The sequence below is a fragment of the Hemiscyllium ocellatum genome, chromosome 33 (genome assembly GCF_020745735.1).
Source record: "Hemiscyllium ocellatum isolate sHemOce1 chromosome 33, sHemOce1.pat.X.cur, whole genome shotgun sequence".
Classification (NCBI taxonomy): Eukaryota; Metazoa; Chordata; class Chondrichthyes; order Orectolobiformes; family Hemiscylliidae; genus Hemiscyllium; species Hemiscyllium ocellatum.
Genome location: NC_083433.1, coordinates 28,563,274 through 28,590,526, shown reverse-complemented (window position 1 = coordinate 28,590,526; position 27,253 = coordinate 28,563,274). Strand labels below are relative to the sequence as shown.

General features: G+C 41.3%; 1 protein-coding gene across 3 annotated transcripts in view; it reads right to left on the bottom strand.

The window, feature by feature from the left end:
- The window catches only part of sun2 (Sad1 and UNC84 domain containing 2), a 104,240-nt gene that overhangs the window by 26,748 nt on the left and 50,239 nt on the right, over positions 1 to 27,253 (bottom strand). For all 3 annotated transcript variants that reach the window (XM_060849400.1, XM_060849399.1, XM_060849401.1), the window contains 6 exons: positions 26,271 to 26,507; positions 25,023 to 25,100; positions 13,682 to 13,725; positions 6,449 to 6,611; positions 4,051 to 4,290; positions 3,569 to 3,653 (listed from right to left, as the gene is read on the bottom strand). In XM_060849400.1, coding sequence (XP_060705383.1) covers positions 3,569 to 3,653; positions 4,051 to 4,290; positions 6,449 to 6,611; positions 13,682 to 13,725; positions 25,023 to 25,100; positions 26,271 to 26,507 — 847 coding nt within the window. The remainder of the gene's footprint in view (positions 1 to 3,568; positions 3,654 to 4,050; positions 4,291 to 6,448; positions 6,612 to 13,681; positions 13,726 to 25,022; positions 25,101 to 26,270; positions 26,508 to 27,253) is intronic.

Below are 27,253 nucleotides of genomic sequence, written 5' to 3'. Positions count from 1 at the left end.
CTTTTGCAATGAAGTATTTTCTTCCTAATCACTTGCAGCATTTGTAACCAAACTTCCTAAGATTCATAGAACACCACCACAATCCAGCCACGGTCACTTTGCAATTATGTTTCTAATTACTCTGTCATATCCGTTCCTTTCTATCTGAATGATCAATTCATTCACGTTGTTATGAATATTACATGAATGTTACATAAATTCATGTAAAAAGTCCTTATTTCGGCCTCTTAGAATTTTCTGTACTTTGATTTTGTTGTACTTGTGTACTCTGATGCTAGTATGGTCTCTGTTACTGGTTCACTCACTTTACTGTTACCAACATTACTTTGCAATTTTACCTCTTTCTAACTAACTTTGCAAATTTCTTTTTGCATGAACTCTCTTCCCACCACTCCCCCACTGAATTCCACATCCCTAGTTATTCAGTTCACCAGTACATTGATCACAGCATACTTCAGGTGATGGTTGTCCCAGTACTACTGGGAAAGAGGGAGCTGTACAATCAGCAGGCAGAAGCATTAGTTTACCTCATCAGGCAGAAAATGCACCTCACTGTACATTAACTTTTTGCATAAAAGCATAAATTTGTAGGACTAAAGGGAAAAGGCCATCATCCATTGATAGCTCTTTCAAACTATTATAAATGGACAAAGAACAGGAAGTCATAAACAAAAATAAAATTGCTGTGAAAACCCAGTTCTGAAGAAGGTTCACTAGACCGGAGCTGTTAATACTGCTTTCTCTGCATAGATACTGCTGGACCTGCTGAATTTTCCCAGCAATTTGTTTTTGTTCTAAATGGCCCTTTGTCTTGTATGATTCTATATTCCAAAATTTATCAAGGTAATTTTTCCATTGTGATTATATGGAAAGAAAATCCTAAATCTCTTCTCCTCTATCTAGTTCTTTACTTTCTCCAGCAAAATCATAAGATGGGCTCCCAACTGCTGAATCACGTTTGGTCCTGTAGATATCCGCACCAGCTTTTTCTAGCTCATTTCATGGGGGCATCTTGATGTCTTGGATCTTGAGCAACCTCAAGAAATGGTCAGTGTGCATATGCAGCAAGACCTCTACATAATTCAGGTTTGGACTGATACTTAGCAAGTAAGATCTCTTGGAAGAATGCACCAATCACCTAAGGTTTGACACCAGCAAAGACAGAAGAGCCTGCTTCCCACAACCAACTGAGATCACACTCCTTAGTCTCTACCCTTGCCCAAGGCATAGTTACCATCAGGTTAAACACCTTCAGTTATCACTCACTGATGAGAGATAAGTCTATGGTCCAGTCTCACTATGGTGATATTTCTTTGAGAGCTCTTGAGGCACAGTGGTAGTGTTCCTACCTCTGAGCCAAGAGGCCTGGGTTCAAGTCCTACCTGCTCCAGAACTGAACAGATTGAATAAAAGGATCAAAACAGCCTGCTTGATTCGCACATCATCCCTCACTTTCCCGATTTTCTGTATTTTAATTGAAATAAACTATTGAGCTATTTTGTACAATGATGGTCCAAAATCAACCTTCCTCTGCACACAAGCACTAGATAACTCTAATCTAAGACCATCTGCAGTAAAGGGTAGCCTTGAACTTGCTCTTTCCCTAACTTGGGGTGCTTTAATGACCATCTGCATTCACTCTTGCAGTCATGCTGTTAGTTTCAATTGTATATTTCTTACTCCAAGATTAATTATGACATTGCTCACTGTGGTGTGACAAGTAGTAATACCCAGTTAAATACAAGAAGTACAAGCATCTTACCAATAATATAGGACATTTCACAACTATGACTGATTTTTGTGATAGAAGGCCAGAGTGTGTGAAAGATGGGAGCAACAAATATGCTGGTGCGATATGCCATTAGTTGGGCTGTAGTGATTCCAGTGCAATGATCTGAAGCAGTAAGGAATGATTCTGTTCCCCAGAAAGATTTTTGAGGGACCTCATTCAGTTGCTGCAGCAAGTACACTCAGATTCATGGAATGCTTTGACATAGCCATGTAAATGAATAATTCACCTCCTTGAATAGAAGGCTGTGAAAGCTGGCATCAGGCACCAGACTGGTGAAAACATCATGAAGCAACATTCCCAAAACATCACAGAGATCTCTACAGCAGAGCAAAAGGCTATTCATCAGCCCAACATGTCCCAGTCAATCAAACACCACTACCTGAGTATTCTAATCCCATTTTCTGGCACTTGGCCCATAGTTTTGTATGACTTAGTATTACAAGTGTACAATAAAATCAGTCCAAAGATGTATAGGTTAGGTACATTGGCCATGCTAACTTACTCCATAGTGAGAAGGGTGTGGAGGATAGGTGGACTAACTACGGGAATGCAATGTTAGAGGATAGATGGGGTGGGTCTGGGTGGGATGCTCTTTGTTATGGACTTGTTGGGCTGAATTCCCTGCTTCCCCACTGTAGGGATTCTATGATTTTCTGAAACACAATCTTTAATGTTATGAAAGTTTCTGCCCCACTCTTAAAAACAGTGAGTTCCTGATTCCCATGATCCCTCGACGTGAAAAAAGTTCCTATTCACATCCCATCTGCCTCTTCCCTTAAATCCATGTGTCCTGGTCATTAATCAGTCTATTAAAGGGAAAGGTTTCTTCTAGTCTTCCCAATCAATTCCCCTAATAAATTTTATACATTTCAATCATGTCCCCTCTCAATCTCTTCTGCTGTAAGGAAAATAACCCCAGTCTGGCCAATCTTTCTTCATATTTGCTCTGTAGTATACTAAAAGAAAATGGAGTGGTGTCTCCTTTATAGGTTGCATTACCTAAAGAGCAAATGCAGGTAGTCAATAAAGCACCCAAAAGTTAATTAAAGAGCTTGTTCAAGGCCACCATGTACTGCAAACTGTCTTGGATAAGTATTATCCAGGGACTGTGTGCAGGGAAAGGTGATAATCAGATTATCATCATTTGAGTGTGTTCAAACAAGCCTGCAAGTTGTTTCATTTGAGCAAGATGCACTTAGTCCATCTGTTCCAGTGATCTAACTTGCAACATCATAGCCACCTTCTCAATAACTTTATGCCAGATGCATAACCAATAGCATTCATCTCGCTTGAAAGCCTTGTATATACCTCCTTCAACATTAAATGCAGAGTGCTATTCCATAAGGCAGAACGCAAGCCCTCCCTTCCTTCTCTAGGGCTTCCATAAAATGCACAAAGTAGTTAGTTCCAAGATTGGTAACCATTAGCCTGCACTGTTAATGGCATTTCAAGGCACAGCATCTGTTCCTTAAATCTGATGCCAGTGCATTGCCCAAGGAGAAGTCAATCATTCTTTAACTATGTAAAGCTGGTGAACTCTAGTGAGATCTGCATTATGCATGCTCGATACATGATATGCTTTTGCCCTTTCAGGTACATTGCCAGTTCTTTCTCCCAGTTGGCTTTTTATTTCCCTATAAAATATGATCCATTAGAAAACTCCTACATTTTGCTACACAACAGCAACCCAGTTTCAATCCTGTTTTATGTAGAAGCTCACTGTAATCTTACAGGCTCTGAATTGCCATAATTAGGAAGTTTATTTCTGATATTTACCAGCAGACTCCAATGCATAATCCACCAGTCCTATCTGATCAGCACTGTATAGCTTCAGAGCTCGTTGCACAATATTTTCAACTTCCTGTAAACACAAAAGGGAAAGAAGATGTCACTATGTGACAGAGAAATTGGTGTGAAAACACAGCCCTCAGACTTACAAGCAATTAGAATGTTAGCAGGCAGTGCTTTTTCTACTATACTCTAGCCTCACGCCTGTATTAAATCGAATAAAAACAGGCAGAAGTGACTGCCAAATACTTTGCAGTAGAGCAAGGAAGAGTTTAAAAACAATCAGAAAAAAAATGCTGAAAATATACTAGGTTGTTACCATCTTGTTCATTACTTGGATATGTTACACCAGGTATTTTCCACCATGTGAATCAGCCCACACCACCACACAAGACAAAAATAAACAAGCACTCCATGTTGTTGTTTGTGCTTTGCCCAAGATTTATAAACTCCCAATTTGCCCTGTTTACCTTTGTAATTGCTCCTCCAGCCAAAATGGCTTTGACGTTGACTGAGTTCAGCTCTGCTGTTTGGATTTGCTTTTGTGAAAGATCAGCAAGGACCTTCTTCTCCAAGTCATGACGTAGGGTTTCCAGATCTTTACGAAGAACAAGCTGGGATATTAGTGCTTGCTCTGAAGATATAGGTGTGCTGTCGTGTGATGAACCAAAGAGCATCCTGTGGACCAACTGAATCACTTCTGCCTCCACCTAAATTCAAAACAAAATTAATACTGAAGGGTCTAATGGTTTTCTTTGCATAGGGAGAAAACTCCAGACACAGTCTGCAATCCGTGCAAATAAATCCATGAGCATTTTTAACCATGTCTTCTAAGTCATATAGTCCCTTTATGCAACATATCTGGCCTGACACGGAGTGAAAAAAGAATTAAGGATTGAATGGAAGAGGTGGACCATCATCCCAAGTCAAGGTCCATGAAGCATCATTTGAGATCAGGAATATGGAAATTGCAGCTTTATACAGTGCTGATGTTGACCAAGACAGAACCACTGATTATCCCAAATCTCCCCATTTTCTTCCATAAAAGCATGGATAAAGTGGAGGACGAAGCTATTCTGTCCTTCAATCATGCTCCACCATTAAAAATGGTCATGGCTGATAATCCAACTCAACACCCAGTCCCTTCTTTCCCCATACAGCCTTTGATCCTTTTAGTTCTAAGAACATATCCTTCTTGAAAACATCCAATGCAATGGCGTCAATTGATTTCTGCAGCTAGGAATTCCACAGGCTCAGCACACTAGGTAAAGACATTTCTCTATTTCAATTTTAAGTAGATTGGCCCACATCCTTAAACTGGACCCCCAGGTTATTGGGAATATCCTTCCTGCATTAACCCTGTCTAGCCCTGTTAGACTTCGAAGAGTCCTCCCTCATTCTTCCAAACTTCAGTGAATATAATCCTAACCAATATAGTCTCTCTTCATGAGAGAATGCTGCCATCCCAGGAATCAGTTTGGTAAACTTTTTCTCCTTTCTCTGTAGCCAGATAATCATTCCTCAAATAAGGAGACCAAACTGCACCCAATACTTCAGATGTCACCTCACCAAGATCCTGTTTTAAATCTTTTCTCTTATTCTTTATCAACTTTTGTTTTTAACTATAGCTAGACAATGATCTACAATAAAACAAAAACAGAAATTGATTGAGGAACTCAGCAGATCTGGCAGCATCTGTGCAAACAAAGTTAATGTTTAGAATCCAGTGAACCTTCTTCAGAATTGGATCTCAAAATGCTAATCTGCTTGCTCTCCACAGATGCTGCCAGATCTGCCTAGTTCCTCCAGAAATTTCTGTTTTTGTTTCAGATTTCTAGCGTCTTTTTTTATTTTAATGATCTACAATGGCTTCTCCTCACAGCCCAGCACCAATTCATTGGATATTCTCCAAGGATCTTACCCTTGGAAAATTCCTATTTCCCACATGTGTGCTCTCCCTCGGCATCTTTTTTCCACCTTTAATGACAATACCCAGCATTATCTTTATACTAGCTCTCGGCCCATCCACTGCTTCTAAACAATGTCCTGTACTGGATAAGCAAAATAATCTTCACAATTAAATATTGAGAAGATCAAAATCACTGTCCTTAGTTTCCTAGCTACTGCCACTATTCCCCCATCTGGGAACAGGTACCGTACCAGTCTCTCCACAACTCTAGCATTGTATTTGATGACAGAGTAGTTTCTGATCACATACCCATATAGTGTTACCAAGGCTCTAATTTTCAAATCTTGCTCATTGGAATTCATCTTTTGCTAAAATACTCAATGTTTTTGCGACCTTTAGACTTGACTATTCCAACAGTCCTGGCTAACCTCTTGTCTTCCAAATGCCATCCAAAACTCAGCTGTTCATATATTATTTATGCTCATTTAAAGTTCTTAAGCTTTGTTTTCAAATAGCTCTATGCACTTTCTTCTGTCTCTCTCCCTCTCTGCAACCTCCTCCAATGTGGCCTATTGTACCATTCCAAACCCGGAATTCTGTTCCTAAAGCTCCCCACTCCTTTTGCCTCCATTAAGATGATCTTTAAATCCTTTAACCAAGATTTAATTTGTAAAGCCCTTGAACATCAATGTGGGATATTTTATTACAAAGGTGCTTTATGAATACAAGTCATTACAATTACTGATGTTTTAAGAATTTTAATAGTTAAATTCTTAGTTAGATTAAATTTATGACATCATCTCATCCAAATCTTTTTACTAAAGGATTTCTTTACCATACAAAAACATTCTATACTTTAGCCCTGTCGATGAGGCTTCTATTTCCATTTTAGAATGGGCCACTTCATCACTTTTCATATGTTTCAGTTTAATAAAAGCAGGAGCTATCCGATGACTCACCATGTCTTTCACACTTTCAAGTTTGCTACTCAATGTTTCCATGTTTGATGCCATGTTCCTTTGTGCAGTACGCACGTCCATCAGCTCAAGCTGGGTTTGGCCAACCTGCTCTTTCAGTTGGCTTAGTGCAGATAGGAGTGTTTGCTGCTCATCATTCGCATTACTGAGGACAAAAGTGAGAAATCATCATGAAACACAACCGGTCTAAACAACCTGCAGAGAAACTGCAGTTTTTTTTAAAAAAAACTGAATTCTAAAAACAGACCAAATAAAACTGCACTACTCAGTGGGTAAAGATTCAGATGGTCTCAGTGGAATTCCAGTTCTCAGCTTGCTGATCCAATAGGGGACTTCTGCTCAAGGCACAGAAGGGAAAACTTAGCCAATGATATCTAATAGGCTTGAACAGAGCATGACAGGCAAGAGTGTGCAAATGCCAGGAGTTGAGCCAAGTCTGGGACTTGAGGCAAGTGGGGAAGGGGGACGTTGCTGCGTGTTGTTCTGTCCACTGTCACAAGGGACTGCTAGTTAGATCTTAAGAATAGGCCAAGGTGAAAACCAGGCTTTAACGAGGATGGTAAGCAGCAATAAAGTAAGAGTAAGACAAGATCTTTTTACTCCCTCCTAAATCTGCTAGTTGGGAAAAAGGGCAGTCAGTGGATTGGTATGCTCTTCCTACCAGATGTGAGTGATCAGGGATCAGTCAACCGTCCCGGTGACTACGTCTACAAGAAATGTGTCTGACTACAACTACTCTCAGACTGCATGGATTGTTTGGAGCAGCAGTTGGAAGCACTAAGGAGCAGACAGGAGGCAGAGTGTATGATAGCTTCAAGGATGTGGTCACATCGCAGGAACAGTCAGGTAAATTGGTGACTGACAGGAGAGTCAGGTAGTGCAGAAGTCTGTTATAGTTATTCCCCTCTCAAACAAGTATCCCATTTTGGATACTGGGGAGAGGGGGAGGGGGGTGGAAATAGCCTCTCAGGGAAAAATGGCAGCAGCAGTCAGGTCTGTGGCACCACAACCAGCTCTGCTGTAAAGCAAAGTATGGCAAAGTCCAAGTGTGCAGATGTGATCATGGACTGTCTAGTCAGTGGCACAGACAGGTGTTTCTATGGCCATGAAAGAGATTCCAAGATGGTGTATGGCCTTCCTGGTGTAATGGTCAAGAATGTCTTTGAGTAGTTGCAGCAATTTCTCAAAGTGGAGCCTGAGCAGCTGGAATACATTATATACATTGGTACCAACAATATTGGTAGAAAAAGAGATGAGGTCCTGCAAAGTGAATGAGGGGTAGGCAGCAGGGTAAAATGCAGGTAGTAATTGCTGGATTACTCTCCTGGTGTTAGTGAGAAGAATAGGAGGATATAGCAGATGAATGAGGAGCTGGTGGAGTAGGCAGGGATTCAGACTTTTGGATCACTGGGATCTCTTCTGGGGCAGATGGGAGGATCACATGGGTTGTATCTGAATTGGAGGGATAGCAATATTCTGGTGGGGAGATTTACTCAGGAAGATTTAAACTAGTCTGGCAGTGAGTTGGGACCCTGGATGACCAGAGATATTGAATCACTGGTAAAGAAGAAGAAGTAGTAGTACGTGTCTGGTAAAGGCAGCTGGGATCGAGTGACTCCCTTGAGTACAGGGGATGTAAGATTACACTTAAGAGGGAAATCAGGAAAGCAAAAAGGGGACATGAGATAGCTTTGGCAGATAAGGTTAAGGAGAATCCAAGTATTTTACAAGGATACTAAGGATCAACAGAGTTCCTGAGAAGTGAATAGAGGCATTTAAAGGTCAAAGAGACTATGTGTAGAACCACAGGAGATAGAAGAAATTCTGAATGAATATTGTGCATCAATACTTACACTGCAGCAATACATAGAAGCAAGGGAACTCAAAAAAAAAAGTGATGTCTTGAAAATAGTCCATAGTTCAGAAGAGAACGTGCTAGAGGTCTTAAGATGGACAAAAGTAGATAAATCCCTGGGACCTGATCAAGTATACCCCATGATATGGTGGGAAGCTAGGGAAGAAAATGTGCGGCCCCTAGCAGAGATATTTATATCATCAACAGCCATGGATGAGGTGCCAGAAGATTGGAGGAAGGATAATGCGGTGCCATTAAGAAAGGCTGCCAGGAAAAGCCATGGGATAAGACCAGTAAGGCCTGACATCAGTGGTGGGCAAGTTGTTGGAGGGGATTCTGAGAGACAGGATTTACATTCGTTTGGAAAGACAAGAACTAATTAGGGATAGCCCGCCTGGCTTTGAGAGTGGGAAATCATGTCTCAAACTTGAGTTGTGAAGAGTGTCCAAGAAGAATGAAGACGACAGAGCAGTAGATACGGTCTATGTGGACTATAGCGAGGCCTGAGACAAGGTTCCGCAGAGGAGACCAGTTAGTTCACATGGGATCCAGGGAGAGCTCGCCAATTGGATACAAAATTGGCTTGACGTTAGGAGACAGAGGTGGTAGTAGAGGGTTGATGTGCAGACTGGTGGCCTGTGACTGTGGTCCCGCTGCTGTTTGCCATTTATATAAACAATTTGGATGAAAATATAAGAGGCATGATTACTAAGTTTGCAGATGACACCTTAAATGGTGGTATAGTGGACTGTAAAAGTTATCCAAGAGTACAATGGGATCTTCTTCAACTAGGTCAGTTGGCTAAGGATTGGCAGATGGAGTTTCATCATAGAATCCCTACAGCATGGAAACAGGCCATTCGGACCAACCTGATCCTTTGAAGAGTAACCCAATCCCCTCCCCCATTACTCTATATTTACCCCTGACTAATGCACCTAACCTACACATCCCTGAACACTATGGGCAATTTAGCATGGCCAGTTCACCTAAGCTGCACATCTTTTGAATGGCGTTTAATTGAGACAATCACTGATTGATATGATGGCGAAGGCAGCATTGGCACCCATGCCTTCATTGGTCAAAGCACTGAGCACTGGAGTTGGGACGTAATAGATGGCTGTACAAGACATTGGTAAAGCCACATTTGGAGCAATACATACAATTCTGATCACTGTGCTATCAGAAGAATGTTATTAATTTGGAAAGGGTGCATAAAAGATTTGCAAGGCTGTCACCGAGGCTGGAGGATTTACATTCCAAGGCGAGGCTGGAGAGGCTGATCCTAGTACTGATCCTTGTGGTGCAACAGCCTCCAATCACTCAAACAACTTTCTACTATTATCCTTCGTGTCCTACTACTAAGCCAGTTTCTGATCCATCTCACTAAGTTTCCCTCAACTCCTTTTTATCTTCCTGATCATGTGGGACCTTGTCAAACTTCCTTCATCCACACACTTTATCACAATTTCAAAAAGTTCTAACAATTTTGTTAGGCATGACCGCCTTCTCACAAAGCCATACTGACAATCCTAATCGATCCATGCTTTTCCAAATATTAATTCTCTCCAGTAGTTTCTGTATCAGTGATGAGAGACTCATCAGTCTGTAATTTCTTGGTTCATCTTTACCACCCTTCTTGAAAAGTGAAATGACATTAGCCATCCTCCAGGCCTTTGGCATGTCCCCCATACCAGAGAGGAATTAAAACTTGGTGTTGGAGCCCTTGCTGCCTCACCTCCCACAGCAACATGAGATGCAATTCATCTGGGCCAGGGGGGTTTATCTGTTGTTAAACCCAACAGAACTCTAACACCTCCCCCATTTCCCATGTAAAACTGTGCAAGTTCCTCACAATATCTTCCTGAATTCCAAATCTACGTTTTCCTTTCCCAGAGTGAAGACCCAAGAGAGTATTTATTTAACATCCTTTTGTTATCCTGCAGCTTCACACACCAGTTCCCTTTTTTAAAATTTATTTATGGGATATGGGCACCGCTGGCTGGCCAGCAGTTACTGCCCGTCCCTAGTTGCCCTTAAGATAGTGATGAACTACGTTCTTTAATTGCTGCAGTCCATCTCCTAGGGATTGATCCAAAATGCCATAAGGGCGGGAATTCCAGGATTTCAATCCAGCAAGAGTGAAGGAACAGGGATACATTTCCAGATCAGGGAGGCGAGTGGGTTGGAGGGTAAGTTGAAGATGCTGTTCCCATGTATCTGCTGTCCTTGTCCTTCTCGATGAAAGTGGTTGTGGGTTTAGAAAGTGCTGTTTGAGGATCTTTGGTGAATTTCAGCTGTGCATCTTGTAGATGGTACACACTGCTGTTACTGAGCATTGATGCAGGAGGGAGTGGAAATTTGACCATTTAAGCATGTTGCTTTGTCCTGGATGGTGTCAAGCTTCTCGAGTACTGTTGGAGCAGCACACATCCAGGCAGGCAAGAAGTACTCTATCATTCTCCTGACTTGTGCCTTGTAGATCATAGAATCCCTGCAATAGGAAAGGAGGCCATTCAGCCCATCAAATCCACACTGACCATCTGAAGAGCATCCCAACCAGACTCGTACCCTATTCCTGTAACCTTTTATTTCCTATGGCTAATCCACCAACCCTACACATCTTTGGACTGCAGGAGGGAACTGGAGCTCCTAGTAAAAACCCATGCTGACATGGGAAGAATGTGCAACCTCCACACAGATTGTTGCCAGAGGGTGGAATCGATTCCGGGTCCCTGGCACTGTGAGGCAGCAGTGTTAACCACATGGTGGAAAGGCTTTAGGTGATTAGGTGGTGAATTACTTGCTGCAATATTCCTAACCTCTGACCTGCTCTTATAAACATTGTTTATGTGGTGACTCCAGCTGAATTTTTAGTCAACAATAACACCCTGGATGTTGATGGTGGGGAATTCAGTGATGGTAGCACCATTGAATATCAGTGGTGATGGTTAGAATGTCTCTTATTTGTGATGGTCAGGGCCTGGTATTTGTGTGGTATGTTACTTGCCACTTATTAGCCCAAGTCTTGATATTGTTGCATTTGATTGTGAACTGCTTCACTATCTTAAGAGTCACAAATCGTGCCTAACAATCATCAACAAACACGCACACTTCTGACCTGATGCTGTAAAGAAGGTCATAGATGAAGTAGCTGATGATCATCGCATCTAGGACACTATCCTAAGAAACTCCTGCAGGAGATATCCTGGAGCTGAAATGACTAAACTCTCACCACATGACCATATTCCTATGTGTCAGGTATGACTCCAACCAGCAGAGAGTTTACCTTCTGATACCCATTGATTCCAGTTTTGCTCAGGCTCCTTGATGCCATACTCAGTCAAATGCAGCCTTGACGTCAAGAGCTATCACTATCACCTCCCCTCTGGAATTCTTCTCTTTTGTCATGTTTGAACCAAGGCTGTAATGAGGTCAGGAGCTGAGTGGCCCTGACAAAACCTAAACTGGGCATCACTGAACAGGTTATTGCTGAGCAGGTGCTGCTTGATAGCACTGTTGAACATACGTTCCATTATTTCACTGATGATCAAGAGCAGACCGATGGTGTGGCAACTGGCTAGTTGGATTTGTCCTTTTTTCTTACATGCAGGGCATATCTGGGCAATTTCCCACATTATCAGGTAGATGCCAGTGCTGTAACTGTACTGGAAGAGCTTGGCCAGGGGAGTAGCAAATTCTGGAATACAAATATTCAGTCCCATTGCCAGAATGTGGTGAGGACCCATAGCTTTTACATTATCCTGTGCCTCCAACCATTTCTTGGATATCATCTGGAGTGAATCAAATTGGCTGAAGGCTAGTGTCTGTAATGTTGGGGACCACTGGAGGAGGCTGAAATGGATCGTCCACTGCGAATGTTTCAGCCTTATCTTTGCACTGATGTGCTGGGCTCTGCCATCATTGAAGATAGGGATATTTGTGGACCCTCCAGGGAGTTATTTAATTATCTCCCACTGTTCTTGATTGAATGTGGCAAGACTGCAGGGTTTGGATCTGATCCATTGGTTGTGGGATCGCTCAGCTCTATCACTTGCTGCTTGTGCTGTTTGGCACACAGTAGTCCCATTTGGTGGCTTCACCAGGTTGACACCTTATCTTCAGGTATGTCTGGTACTGCTCTTGCTATGCCTTTCTGCATTATCCATTGAAGAGTGGTTACTTTCCTTTAAATTATTTATAAAATATCTTGGGATTCTCCCTAATCCTGTTTGCATGATCACTTTCTGTTCTAATTACTTACATTCCGTCCTGCACTTCCTGTATAAAAAGCTCCCCTTGATACATTTTAATAGATGCACCCCTTTAAACCCTTAACACTATGACTATCCCAATTTATATTGAGAAAGCCAAAATCCTGTAGGTATAATTACTCTTACACAATCATTACAGTTACACACCTCTGAAGTGTTGATTTCCCACTGACTCTATAATACATTCTCAGTAAAGTGGTTGCCCTCTTAATATCCCTTAATATGCCCTCTTAAAATTTCATTTGAGGACCCTTCCAAGATATCATCTCTCTTTGTTGTAGTAATTGACTCCTTAATTACTAGTGCTACACCATTACCCTTTTTACATCCTTCTCTGTCCCACCTAAAGATCCTATATCTTGAAATGTTGTCTGTCCAGTCTTTCCGAGGGGGTGGGGTGTACTTGGAATGAACTGCCAGAGGAAGTGGTCGAGGCAAGTACAATAATAACATTTAAAAGACATTTGAACAGATACATGGATAGGAAAGGTTTAGTGGGATATGGGTCAAATACAGGCAAATGGGAATAGTTCAGTTTAGGGAACCTGGTCAGCATGAGGAGTTGGGCTGAAGGGTTGGTTTCCACGGTGTATGATTCTATGACTATTACATCGAATTACAAAACTGTAACTTGGCAAGGTTAAAGGGGATGGTGCAGCGGGAGGACAGGGTGAAGAAACAAAGTATTCGAGCAAGCTCTTTCTTCAATTCTGCAAGTCTGAAGGCGGCAAAAAGCGACTTAGTCAGCAAGCAGCCATAATCTGCTTCATGTACCAGCCACTTAAGAAAGCACATAAGTAGCTGCACCTATAGGCACTATTTTGTTGGCTTTCCTCCAACTGCAGCACATCTGCTGAAAATACAAGCGATTAGTGTGACAGTACCAAGTTTTGCTGTTCCTCTGCAGTTACAGAAGTTGCCCATTCTGCTCCACTGTTTGTTGTATTTTCAAGGCAGTTTCCAAAATCACCACCAACATAAAAAAGCAATTCTAAATTAGCAAGGGTCATTTAGAGTGGCTATATTCAACTGAAAGTATTCCTGGTGGACAATTTCATATATGGTAGAGAAACCATGCAACTTCCATACCTTACAAAAGCAGAGCTTGCCTCCTTTATTTCTCTGAACATCTCCTGGAAAGAGGAAAAATAGAAAATGGTATTCAATTGTGTGTTTATATTTGAGGTTTGTTCTGATTTCCAGTTATAACAGCTCAGATGCAGGTTTGCTACTTTGTTTTAAGAAATGTCATCTTATTTTCAAAAACGCTACCCAGAGCTTTGAAGCATTTCCAGCTAATACCAAGAATCTGGATTCTAAACTAGAAGACCTTCGCCAAACTCTTTATTATTAAATGATGCGAACACCTTCACTAACATTTTAATAAATTATCAGCAATATAAAAAATGCAGGAGGGTTGTCATACATTTCTCAGGTTTTCAACTTGGCAAAAGATGGTCTCAGCCCAAGGCCTGCCTTGAATTGAGAAATGAATACAAAGACCAGCACTCTAAAACTAACTTAAAACCCAGTGTGGTAAGGATGCCACTATAAATGGTTATTCTCTTTCTCACCTTGATTGAGGTTTCAAAACAACAAAAAAAATTTCTTATCATCACAAACTGTTACCAAGAAACTATGGGAACAATGAGGTCCAGTTCATAGCCTCAAAGCATATTTGGTTTAAAGGTTTGTCATGTTTCACATTACGCATACAAATATTATTTTCTAAGATATGCAAATTTATGTTAATTTGTATTTGAATTCAAAAATACAAATTAGCTTCCAACATCTCCTAAGAGAACATCTTCTATAGATTGCCATTCATTGAAATATTGAACCCAATATTAAAGAGGAGAAAGGGGGGACTGCCAAAGTGCAAGTGGATGTTCTTAATGACAGGGTCTGTTCAAACAGCAGGAGACTGCAAGAATTGACACTGGCAATTAGCAAGATTTGACCAAAGATCCAGCTCCCATTGGGTCTGGTGCATCTGGAGCTATATTTTGCCATTTGTTTGTAGAAGCAGCTTCTCTCTTCTCTCACTCACTCATCAGGCTGCCTTGTTCCCCAGTGACTTTTTTCAGTCACCAAGACAAGCAATTGCACACCTTATTTATAACGGGTTTTAAACAAAAATGCTTTAACCAGGTTTTTTTTAATAACCACAATTTTGAATTTGCTATCAAAACAAAATGTTTTACTTAATAATTGGCTGAAGTACTCAGTAATGTGAAGTGTAAATGGTTACCCCAACTGCTAAATGTCTACAGAAACACACACTCTTCTTCAGGGAGATTAACTCTTCAAAAAGCCAGCTGCAAACTATCTTGAAGTAAAAATACTTTGGCTAATGGGGTATTCTTGAAGACAAAAAGGTGAAGCACAGGATATTCCAGAGTCTGTTGCTTTGATGTTCTAGCACATGAAGACACTGGTCTCAATAGCCTTCTGTGGCAATGAGTTCCAAAGATACACAATTCTCTGGCTGAATAAATTTTTCTTCATCTCCATTCTGAAGGATTGTACCTTTACTCTGAGGCTGTGCCTTGGGTCCTAATCTCTCCTACTGGTGGAAACATCTTCTCCATGTTCATCCAATCCAGGCCCCTCAGTTTTCTGTAAGATTCAATGAGATTCCCCCATTCATCTAAACTCCACTGAATACAGACCCAGATTTTCAACTGTTCCTCATTTGATAAGTTTTCATCTCCAGGACCTTTCTTGTAAACCTCCTGTAGATCTTATCCAATGCCAGCACATGCTTCCTGAGATATGTGACCCAAAACTGCTGACAACATTCCAAATGGAATTTAACCAGAGCCTTATTCTCAGCTGTCCATCCTTGCTCTTGTATTCAAGCCCTCTCAAACTTTGATCAAGTTATCTGTTGTGCTCCTAAACCCTGGTGAAAACAGGTCAACCTGTCAAATTGTTCTTCATCAGACAATCATTAATTCCAACTGTCACTCCAGTAAACTTTCTCAGTACTGCCTCCAACATCCTTCTTTAAATGAGATGACCAAAACTGTGAGTAGTATTTGAAATGTGCTCTCACCATTGTCTTGTATAACTGAAACGTAACATCCACATCCTTGCTTTGATGTTCTATACCCCTCATAATAATTGAATAACATTCTTAATCACTTGTTCCTGCATGCTAAAAATTTGAGATTTATGCACTAGAAAGCCCAGAACTCTTGGCATCTTGGAATTCTGCAGTTGTTCGTCATTTAAAAAGTAGTCTGCTTTTATTCAAAGTGGACAACTGCATAATGTAATCCATTTGTGAGATATTTATCCACTCACTCAATTTATCTCCACTTATTAGTAACTTCCTTCTGTTTAACAGTTTAATTTATAGCACAGAAAGGTCACTGTGTCTTCTTCACAACATACCTATATTTACAAACATTCCCTACCTATCTACAAATTTACCCACCATGCTTTCAATCCTCTTAGCTAAGCATCATATTTATTAGAGAAAAAAAAGAGTAGACCTCAAGCACAGACTTCTGAAAGACCTCACTGGTCATATCCTGCCAAAGTGGAAAAGATTTTATGAGATAACCAGAGGGTTAGATAGGGTGGACAATGAGAGCCTTTTTCCTCAGAAGGTGAAGGCTAACACAAAGGAACATAGTTTTAAATTGAGGGGTGATAGATTTAGGGCAGATATAAAGAGTAGTTTCTTTACTCAGAGGGTAGTAGGGGCATGGAATAGCCTGTCTGCAGCAGTAGTCGGCTCGCTGATGTGAAGAGCATTTAAACAAGCATTAGACATACATATGGATAAGAATGGAATGGTGTAGGTTAGATGGGCATCAGATTAATTTCACAGGATGACACAGCATCAAGGGCCAAAGGGCCTGTACTGCGCTGCAACAATCTAATGTACTAAGAACCAATTTACACATACTCTGCTTTCTGCCAGCTAGCCAATCTAACAATCATGCTCCCTATGATTTGGTGCAATAACATTTTAGGTGGAAACTTAGTAACGTTTGGACACTCAAATATAGTACATCAACCAGTGCATGGTGAACTGGGTAGCCCAGTGTGGGACTCTGACAGTGGCAGTATGGCTCGGGCTGGTGCAGCCTGGAGCAGCACTCTTGCTTCTGTGTGACATGGGCTGGTGAAGTCCAGGCGGGTTATGTAACAGCGGAGAAGGAAAAGTTGGACTTTAAGTGATCTTTATTTTAAAATTTTAGGTCTTAGGTTAATGGGAATGGCACCTGTGTATGGTAGCGCTACACACTTCTCACTGTAATTAATATTGAATACGGGACAACAACTGATCGAAATTCAAATGTTACTTTAAGAATTCCAATAAATTAGTTAAACCCTGTTTCCACTTCACAAAAAAAATGCTTCATTTCCCAATTATCTTGAGTTCTGAATGCCAGGTGATGTTATTACTGGACAAGATCAAAGCCTGACTGAAATCTGGTTTGATAAATGATATTTTGTCTTTTTATTTTAACAAGGTGGTCTCTCACTGAATTATAAGTATGCTATACTGCAGTTATGCTTTTTCAGAAAGCTGGAGTTTATTGTGCAAACAAAGCAATAGAAAATAGAGTAAACCAAGGGATTTCAAAATACACAGTACTCACACCAGAGGGAGCGGGAGGGCGACAGGGAGAGAGAGAGAGAGAGAGAGAGAGAGAGAGAGAGAGGACTTCCAGTGTGGCGAATCTAATAGCCTCTTCCTGGAGCCTTCATATAACCGAGCTGAAATATCCTCAGCTTTAAATAACCTGTTCAGGGTTTTATCCAAACATTTATGGCCTTGCACTATTAGCAAATTACTAAATACTAAATCAAACCAAAAACAAAGCAGTGCAGGAACAGGCCATTTGGCCCACGAAGATTGTGACAATACATGGTGCCTTTCTAAACTAAAAACTTTTTGTATCTACATGGTCCATATCCCTCTATTCCCTGCCTATTCATATACCTGTCAAAACACCTCTTAAAATGTTGCTATTGTATCTGACAATATTCAGATATTTACAATCTTCTATGCAAAAAAAAGTGCCTCTAGCATCTCTTAAGATTATCCCCTTTTACCCTAAACTTGCGTTCCCTAGAAATTCACATTTCTAGCCTGGGAAAAAAAGACTCCGACTATCCATGCCTCTGATAATTTTGTAAACTTCTATCAGGTCAGCCCTCATCCTTCAACATTCAAATGAAAACAAACCAAGTTTGTCCAATCTCTCCTCAAAGCTAATATCACCTCCTGACCCCCCCCCCCAACAAAGCAACATCCTGGTAACCAGTTTCTGTAGTCTCTCCAAAGCCTCCACATCCTTCTAGTAGCGTGATGACCAGGCTGTATAGAATATTCCAAATAGCTAAAACTGCAAGTCATTATTTTTAAACAAATGTGAACTATCATTTCCCCTTCTCCAAGAGCAACTGCTTCACACAGCCACATTCAGCTAAAAGCCCTGCAGCACTGCCCAAAAAAAACCCAAAAATTAAAAAGGTTCTCTCTACACTATAGATGTTTTCCCTAAACTGAAAAAAGTCCAAAATCTTCCATCGGAAAGCCTAATGTGTACTTGGCTCCCTAAAACTCACCGAAAATAAAGAAAAACCTCATTATATCTTGGGGGCTCATTCTCTCCACCTGTTACTATAACTCACCATGCCAACAAAAATATTTATAAGTTAATCATTAATTAAAGACTTGGGGCATATTTTTAAGGAGAGAACAAGACTTAAAGACATGAGGAATTTTCTCTTTTAAACACAGAGGGTCATTTTTGTAACAAACTTCTAGAAGTAGCAATGGCTGCAGGTACAATTATGTTTAAAAGATATTCAGGAAAGTACATGAATTAAAATTGTTTGGAGGGATACAAGCCAAGGGCGGACAGGTGGGACTAGTTTAGTTTGGGATTATGATCAGCATGGACCATACACGAACTCAACAGCAAGGCAGTAACTGTGCAGTGTCAGTTTCTTTGTCTCTCTCTCTCTCACTCACTCACACACTGACCTCCCCATGTGCTTCCTTTGTCTGTTCTTCTCCCTTTTAAAACTGCTGTTGTTTTCACATTTTTTCCCCAAAGTTCCAAAACAATGCAACAGCATATAAAACAGTAATTGCCTGTTTTATCACCTCCAACACCTAAAGTACCTCAAAAGGAGTAGTCATTAAAGCCAGAAATTTTTCCCATCCTCCATCTTGGATTACCCAGAATCCAAGAATGTGGGACATGTATGGAATGAGCTGCCAGAGGAAATGATGGAGGCTGGTACAATTACAACATTTAAAAGGCATTTGAATGGGTATATGAATAGGAAGGGTTTGGAGGGATATGGGGTGGGTGCTGGCAGGTGGGACTACATTAGGCTGGAATATCTGGTTGGCATGGATGGGTTGGACCAAAAGGTCTGTTTCCGTGCTGTACATCTCTATGATCGATTGGACCAAAAGGATCTGTTTCCATGCTGTATGACTCTAAATCATTCAGGTACCCAGAAAATCCCTATATGCTATTAGTTCAAAATTGAAAAAAAAAATCAATATTCAAAAGTAAGTTAGATGAAATATATTTACAGGTAATTGTGATGTAGAAGGTGACTTACATCCACGATTTCATTAATATGACCATTAACCCCATCCTCACCTTTTAGGGAACCAAAGCTATAAAACTTTAACGAGGCTATATCCAGATTACTCCTAATTTTCTGAAAAGTCCTAGACAGGAAACCTAGATCCAAGTGAATCACCATTGATAAATCAAACTGAGTGAAGCGCTGTATTAAATTCTCTTCCATTATCGGAACAGACGTTGTTGTAAAGGGTACAGCCTCTGGATATCAAGTCGCCATATCCACGATAGTAAGGATTTTTAAGTGTCCTGCTTTTGCTTTCTGTAAAATTCCCATAAAATCCACCAACACTCTACTAAATGGTTCCTCAAAATGTGGTAAAAGAGTTAAAAGCATTAGCTTGTTTGCATGTTGCAGCTTTCCCATAACTTGGCATATATGGCAGGTTTTACAAAACTTTACCAGAGTCTAATAAAAACCTAGTTAGTAAAGATGTTAATGTATATACATTTCGATCTTCCAGATTCCAACATGACATGTCGTAGGAATTTTGTGGGCCATCCTTAATATATCTCCATGATATTTGACTGTATCACCATCTGAGCCACCATTTGCAGGACTGCCTGTTTCTCTCCACAAATACTACACAATACTTCCTTCTTTAGAGATCGCAATTTCCCTTCTCATGTGGCTGAAGATGCCCTCCAACGCATCTCATCCACATCCCACACCTCCACCCTCAAATCCCGCCCCTCCAACCGTAACAAGGACAGAACCCCCATGATCCTCACTTTCCACACTACCAACCTTCGCATTAACTGCGTCATCCGCCGACATTTCCACCACCTCCAAACGGACCCCACCACCAGGGTATATTTCCCTCCCCACCCTTTCCGCAAAGACTGTTCCCTCCATGACTATCTGGTCACGTCCACACCTCCCAACAACACACCCTCCCGTCCTGGCACTGTCCCCTGCCACCACAGGAATTGTAAACCTTGCGCCCACACCTCCTCCCTCACCTCCATCCAAGTCCCCAAAGGAGCCTTCCACATCCATCAAAGTTTCACCTGCACATCCACCAATATCATTTATTGTATCTGTTGCTCCCAATGCAGTCTCCTCTACATTGGAGAACACTTCAGGGAACATCTCTGGCACACCCACACCAATCAACCCCACCACCCCGTGGCCCAGCATTTCAACTCCCCCTCCCACTCTGCCGAGGACATGCAGGTCCTGGGCCTCCTCCACCGCCACTCCCTCACCACCCGACATCTGGAGGAAGAACGCCTAATCTTCTGCCTCGGAACACTTCAACCCCAGGACATCAATGTGGACTTCAACAGTTTCCTCATTTCCCCTCCCAACCACCTTCCCTCAGTTCTAACCTTCCGAATCAGCACCATCCTCATGACCTGCTCCACCTGCCAATCTCCCTTCCCACCTATCTGCTCTACCCTCCCCTCTGATCTATCACCTCCATTCACCTATTGTACTCTTTGCTACCTTCTTCCCAGCCCCACCCACCCCTCTCCCTATTTATCTCTCCACCCTGGAGACTTCCTGCCTCTATTCCTGATAAAGGGCTTTTGCCCGAAACATTGATTTTCCTGCTCCTCGGATGCTGCCTGACCTGCTGTGCTTTCCCAGCACCACTTGGATCTAAACTCTGGTTTCCAGCAACTGCAGTCCTCACTTTTGCCTACAAATACAACAGAACTGCTGAGTTTCTCCAGTAATCTGTTTTTATTTCTCAGTTGGAGTCACTGTCTAAACTCAGTGTTACCTTGGAGACCATGAGAATATTTAAAAGAATCTGACCACCATTCTAACCTGGAATCAGCGAGTCCAACAGACTGCCAATGGAGTGCAGGCTTCTCACTGGCAACATTTGGAATCAGACTTGCCACAATCTGGGTGTTATATTCAACCGTCTTTTCATACCATTATTAAAACCTCTAACTCCAAAACATTGTCCACCTCCTGCTGAATCCCTCAGCCAAGTCTGAAACTGACAAAGGTATGAGTATCTTCCATAAACTTGATGTACTTGCTCACATCAAGTCTCATCCCATTACCAATATCCCATGCTAGCTGATTGACCCTAAGCTTAGCAAAGCTTTGTTTCAAGATGTTCAAATTCCTCCACAACCTCAACTCTGCAATCACTGTTAGCCCACAGCCCTCAAGATGTTTTCAATCCGCTGTGTAAGAACTTTAGGACCCTGGAGCAGCATGGTGATGATGTAATAGAGTTGCTATTCACTGGGCATAAATAACACCATAAGGGTGGAGTTAAGATAAATGTCTTCAGCTTAATGCATGGGGAGGGAGACAGAAGGGTGAAATCTAACCATGTGAAATGTTAGACACACATGTAAAGAAGCATATGGAGTAGAACAACAAGCAGTAGGCAGTAGAGTTTATGGAGTAGCCTTTGAATAAAGTAATAACAAAATTAGAGCCTGGTTTGTCTCTGAATAGTATGTATTGGAGTAATTAGTCACGATAGACAATGAATGGCGTTCTAAAAAGAAGCCCAAGCCTGAAGATTGTTCTTGGCGTCACCTTCTTGACCAATCTGTCTTGACCCTAAATGCCTGGATGTGATATAAAACCACATGACAAAAGGCAGTCCTCTAACTCCGACCATCTGAACATCCTGATTTTAAGTCACCCCAACATTGGTGGCCACTCCTTCAGCTGGCTAACCCCTGGACCTCTCTTCCTAAACCGCCCTGCCTCTCATTTCTTCTTGAAGATTCTCCTGAAAATCTTTTGACCAAACCTTCAACTGTCTGCTCTCATGTCATCATAGATTACCACACTGAGATGCTTTTGTGTTTTATTTAGTTCTGGATGCTGTAAAAATAAGTTATCGTCATCTATATCTCAGCTACTTGCAAGATAAATTGATTTAGCAATTGTTGAACTGTCAGCACTTAATGTTGCAGCTGTACAGGATGTTGGCAAGGCCACTTTTGGAGTACTGTGTACAGTTCTGGTTGCCCTCCTATAGAAAGGATATTATTAAAATTGAAGAGCATTAAAAAAAAATCAAAAGGGACTGGAAGATTTGAGCTGTAAGGAGAGGTTGGATGGGCTGGGACTTTCTTCCCCTGGAGCACAGGAGATTGAAGGGTGACCTTATAGGAGTTTATAAAATCATGAGGGGCATAGAAAAGGTGAACAGCAAAAGATCTTTTCCCTAAGGTAAGGGAGTTCAATCTTGAAGGCATGTTTTTAAGGTGGGAGGAGAAAGATTTAAAAGGTCATGAGGGGCAACATTTCCACAGAGGGTAGTTCATGTGTGGAATGAACTTCCTGAGGAAGTGGGAACAATATTTGAACAAATATATAGGAAAGGTTTAGAGTGATATGGACTAAATTCAGGCAAATGGGACTTGTTCAGTTTAGGAAACCTGATTAACACGGATGGGTTGGACTGATGGGTCTGTTTCCATACTGCATGATTAGGACTTCTAGCTCCTCAATTTTTTTTTGTTTTATGTAACTCTCTGGAACCTAGTTTACTGAGTTTTGAGAAGTTTCCTTTCCTACACACACAAGTGTTTCTATTTGGCTTCACAGCTGCACTTGACTGTTTGTAGTCTGACATGGCTCCTTTCTCTAAACTGATGTGTACCCTGATAAATCCCAACTTCCAGCAATCCATTCAAAGATCATAGGATAGAATCAATAAAACCCTTCAGTGCTGATAGAGGCCATTAGGCCTACCTTCCAAAAAGCATCCCACCCAGATCCCACATTTTCCATGTCTAATCCACTCAGTCTGCACATCCTTAGACACTACAGCATGGCCAATCCACCTCATCTGCACATTTTTTGGACTGTGAGGGAAACAAGGAACATCAGTCAGAAACCTACACGGACACAGGGAGAACATGCAAACTCCACACAGACAGGCAGCTACCCAGAGCTGGAATCTGCTCCTGGTGCTGTGAGGCAGATGCCCCAACTTGTGACAAGGAAAAGACCCTGGATCACTCCCACCCTCAGCAGTTTGCTGTCTGGCTTTTTCAGCCATATTTTCTCATCTACTTGCCTCCATTTCAGCTCTACCCTTCTCAGGCTTTTGGAGTAATAAGGGAAAAAAGTTTGAATTTGTCAATGAGCTTTTTAAATCATTAGCCATTTTTGCTACCTGCCTTGCTGTTTCAACCTTCTATATTTCTATGAGAGTTAATTCTAATGGAGGGAGTGAATGTTTGAATTCTCTACCTTTAAAATCAATGGTCAAAAGGTATTTTAAACTTATCTTCTCAAATTCTATACAAGTTGTCAAATCTGCTTCCAGATCCGCCACCCCTCCCCCCACCCCCACCTCCCCTAAAACCTCAAATGAAACTGCTTCCATCACATTCCCAGGCATTTTCTTTGGGTCCAGTCTTTCAAGCTGGTATTCCTTTTTTCAATGGCCTGAATTGTTCTCTCCCTTTCTTTTTCATTCCTTTTTAGTGCTCTTAATCTTACTTTTACTATATTTCCTTTCCAATTTTAAATCTAAAAAATTTTTCAACAAAATCAATTAGGCTAACCTTGTTTTTCTTTTCAAATCATTAAGGAATCAATCTTAAACCTCCAAAAAATTCTTAGCAATTACCAAAGCCATTTTGACATAATAATGCACGAGAAACTTGGTGTACTTCCTCTTTCCAAATGCTAGCATCCCCCTTCCAATTAAGTGATGAGTCCATTGGGTATTCCATTGTAAGCCCCCCACTTTACATTACAAGTAAGGTTGAAGGAGATTACAATCATCTCACTACTCCATGGGTCACAATATAGGATAAAATATATCATATTTAAAACAAGATTAAACAAGTTTCTTAACTAAACCCATAATAAGTTTATTATCAAACCGAATTATGGGTTTAGTTATCAAACCAAAACTTATTCAGCAAAGATGCAATAATTGTTTAACATGGAGTAAACAACAAAGTAGTATAAATGACTATCCCTATAAATAGAGGAAAAAGTGAGGTCTGCAGATGCTGGAGATCAGAGCAGAAAATGTGTTGCTGGTTAAAGGGCAGCAGGTCAGGCAGCATCCAAGGAACAGGAAATTCGACGTTTCGGGCATAAGCCCTTCATCATCCCTATAAATAGGCAGACAAACACACACACTTTAGGAAAGTAGAAGTTTTCGTGCAGGGATTGGCTTTCTGAAAAAGGAACGGAAAAAAGCACTTTGACCAATGGGTTGTTCTTGAAGGCAAAAAGATAAACTAAAAGGATGTTTCAGAATCTGTTTCTGGGATGTAGTCAAGCCACTAGTCATGTATAGTTGCCTCTAAAATCTGTTGTTTAAAAATAAGTAATCGGATTATTTTCAAAAATCGCAAAGACAGAGTTCATTGAGTATTCCATTGCAAGCCCTGCACTTTATGTTACGAATTGCTCCAAGCAAGCTTCCCTCTAAGGGAGGGAAGATTTGTGGTCTTCCCTCCAACTCAATTGTTTTAACAGGTTTCTATCCAAATAAATTATGAAACGCAAGAACATCTCCAAACCAGTGATTATTTGAAACCAACCACAGCAGGGTCTACAGCAAAGCAAGCTGCTATCACCAGACCAAGGATTTCAGGGAGGTTTTGTCAAAAATAAATCTCCATGTCCATAATGAACATTCAATGACCTCCCTTTCTAGGAACCATTCCAGGTATGCCTACCAAACCAGAAATAAATTCCTCCACAAATCTTCAAAGTTCAAAGCCTCCCAAGCAATAGTAAACATAAAGCTTCTTCCAAACACACCTTAACCATTGCTGACCAACTATTCAATTAACTTCATAGTCACTGACACACCTCTATACAGAATTACGAAACTCACCTCAGTTTGGCTATTAACCTTTTGCAGTAGCTGCTCCATTCGCATATCTTGCTGTTGCCGGATAGTGGCTATATCATTCTAGGGGAAGACAAAGACAAAACATTACATCAAATTTTCTTTCTTGTACAAATGAAATCCTTTCCAGAGTATTTATCAATGGAGTGAGCTAGGCAACATGCACAATATATTAAAGGCTCAAAGTACTCATGTTTTGAACATGACCATACATGTGCATGATTGATGCAATATTAAGACAGCAGATATTGTGCAATGGACTTGACTAAAGCATTTGACAGGGTGTGTCATGTAGGCTGGTCTAGGAGATCATGGCAAGTTGGCAAGATGGATACAAAATTGGCTTGGCCAAAGAAGACAGAGTAATTATGAAGGGACAGTTTTCTGACTGGAGTTCTGTGACCAGGGTCTCTCAGTGCAATATATATAAATTATTCAGATGAAAATATTGGTGGTCTGATTAGCAAGCTTTCAGAAGACATTAAAACTGGTGGAGTTGTGAATTTTGGGGAAGATTATCAAGTATACAGCAGGATGTAGATCAGCTGGAAAGTTGAGTGGAGAATTGGCAGATAGACTTTAATTCGAAAAGTGCTGATGAATTTTGGGAGGTCAAATGCAAGAGGAAGGTATTGTGTAAATGGCTGGACCCTTAAGAGCACTGATACACAGAGGAATCTTGGGGTCCAATTCCGTAGCTCCTTGAATCATAGAATCCCCAAGGTGTGGAAGCAGGCCATCGGCCCATCAAGTTCACATCATCCCCCCTCCACCCCAAAGGGTCTACCCAGTGTCATCAGCGTATGACACTTCGATCTTTTGCTTTAAATTCTGTGTCTTATGATCCTATTCCACTAGCTACCTGATGAAGGAGCAGCGCTCCAAAAGCTTGTTGGATTATAACTTAGTGTCATGTGATTTTTAACTTGGACCATGTGCAGGCAGATGGGAATTAGTTTAGAGTAGCATCTGGCTCGGCATAGATATGGTGGGCTGAAGGGACTATTCCCGTGCTGTACGGTTGTAGTTTCTATATTCATGCCACGTAATAATCACTTTGGGCTGAATAAATCTCAGCTAAGTTTACACTTCAATCATGTTTTTAAGGTGTGAGGAATAGAGATAAAGTGCAGTGGGAAGCACTTGCTAACCCAGTGAACACTACACACTAATGTCAGAAGTCAGAGCTTTGCAAACAAAGATGTGTTGAAGCTGACAGGAATTAAAACTCACCTGAATCCTCAAGATTGAATCATTCGACTGCTCATCTTGCACCACTTGTTTTTGTTGATGGACAAACTCTTCGAGCAGTTTGATCACCTCCTCCCGTGTAAGTTGAGGTACAACTGGAGCATTTTCCCTTTCAGCTGCCGGTGGTATTTGCTCACTGGGTTCACTATCTTGTTGCGAACGAGCATGAAAGTCAGAAGCCAGCTGTGTCAACTGCTGCTCCATTTTCTGCACACGAGACTGCAAATCAAGCTAGACATTAAAAAACGTTCTCTGCTGGAAGATGGCTTAATTAAATATTTTTGAATTCATACATTTCCTCTTGAAGGTTCAAATCAGGAATGTATTGTATCAAGGGGATGAAAGATTATCAGGGTTATGCAAGATTGTAGAGTTACAATTAAAATCAGATCAGCTATGATCAATTAGTCACTGTTGTTAGAAGTGCAGGCCACTTTAACATGGTCACATTTAAATGGATTAGATTAGATTAGACTTACAGTGTGGAAACAGGCCCTTCGGCCCAACAAGTCCACACCGACCCGCCGAAGCGCAACCCACCCATACCCCTACATTTACCTAACACTACGGGCAATTTAGCTTGGCCAATTCACCTAACCCGCACATCTTTGGACTGTGGGAGGAAACCGGAGCACCCGGAGGAAACCCACGCAGACACGGGGAGAACGTGCAAACTCCACACAGTCAGTCGCCTGAGTCGGGAATTGAACCCGGGTCTACAGGCGCTGTGAGGCAGCAGTGCTAACCACTGTGCCACCGTGCCGCCCACAAATGGTCTCTTAAATTTCTGATGAAATCATTCTAAATTCTGCCTTAGAGTTATGGGGACTGAGGACCTTTGAAATCAACAACCAGTTTTGATATTTACACAGAAAGGGCTGGAGCTGGCCCTTCTGCACATACACACACATACCTAGAGACCAGAACAGAGAGAGATGCTGGTGAGTGGAAAGAAAAAAAAAGTG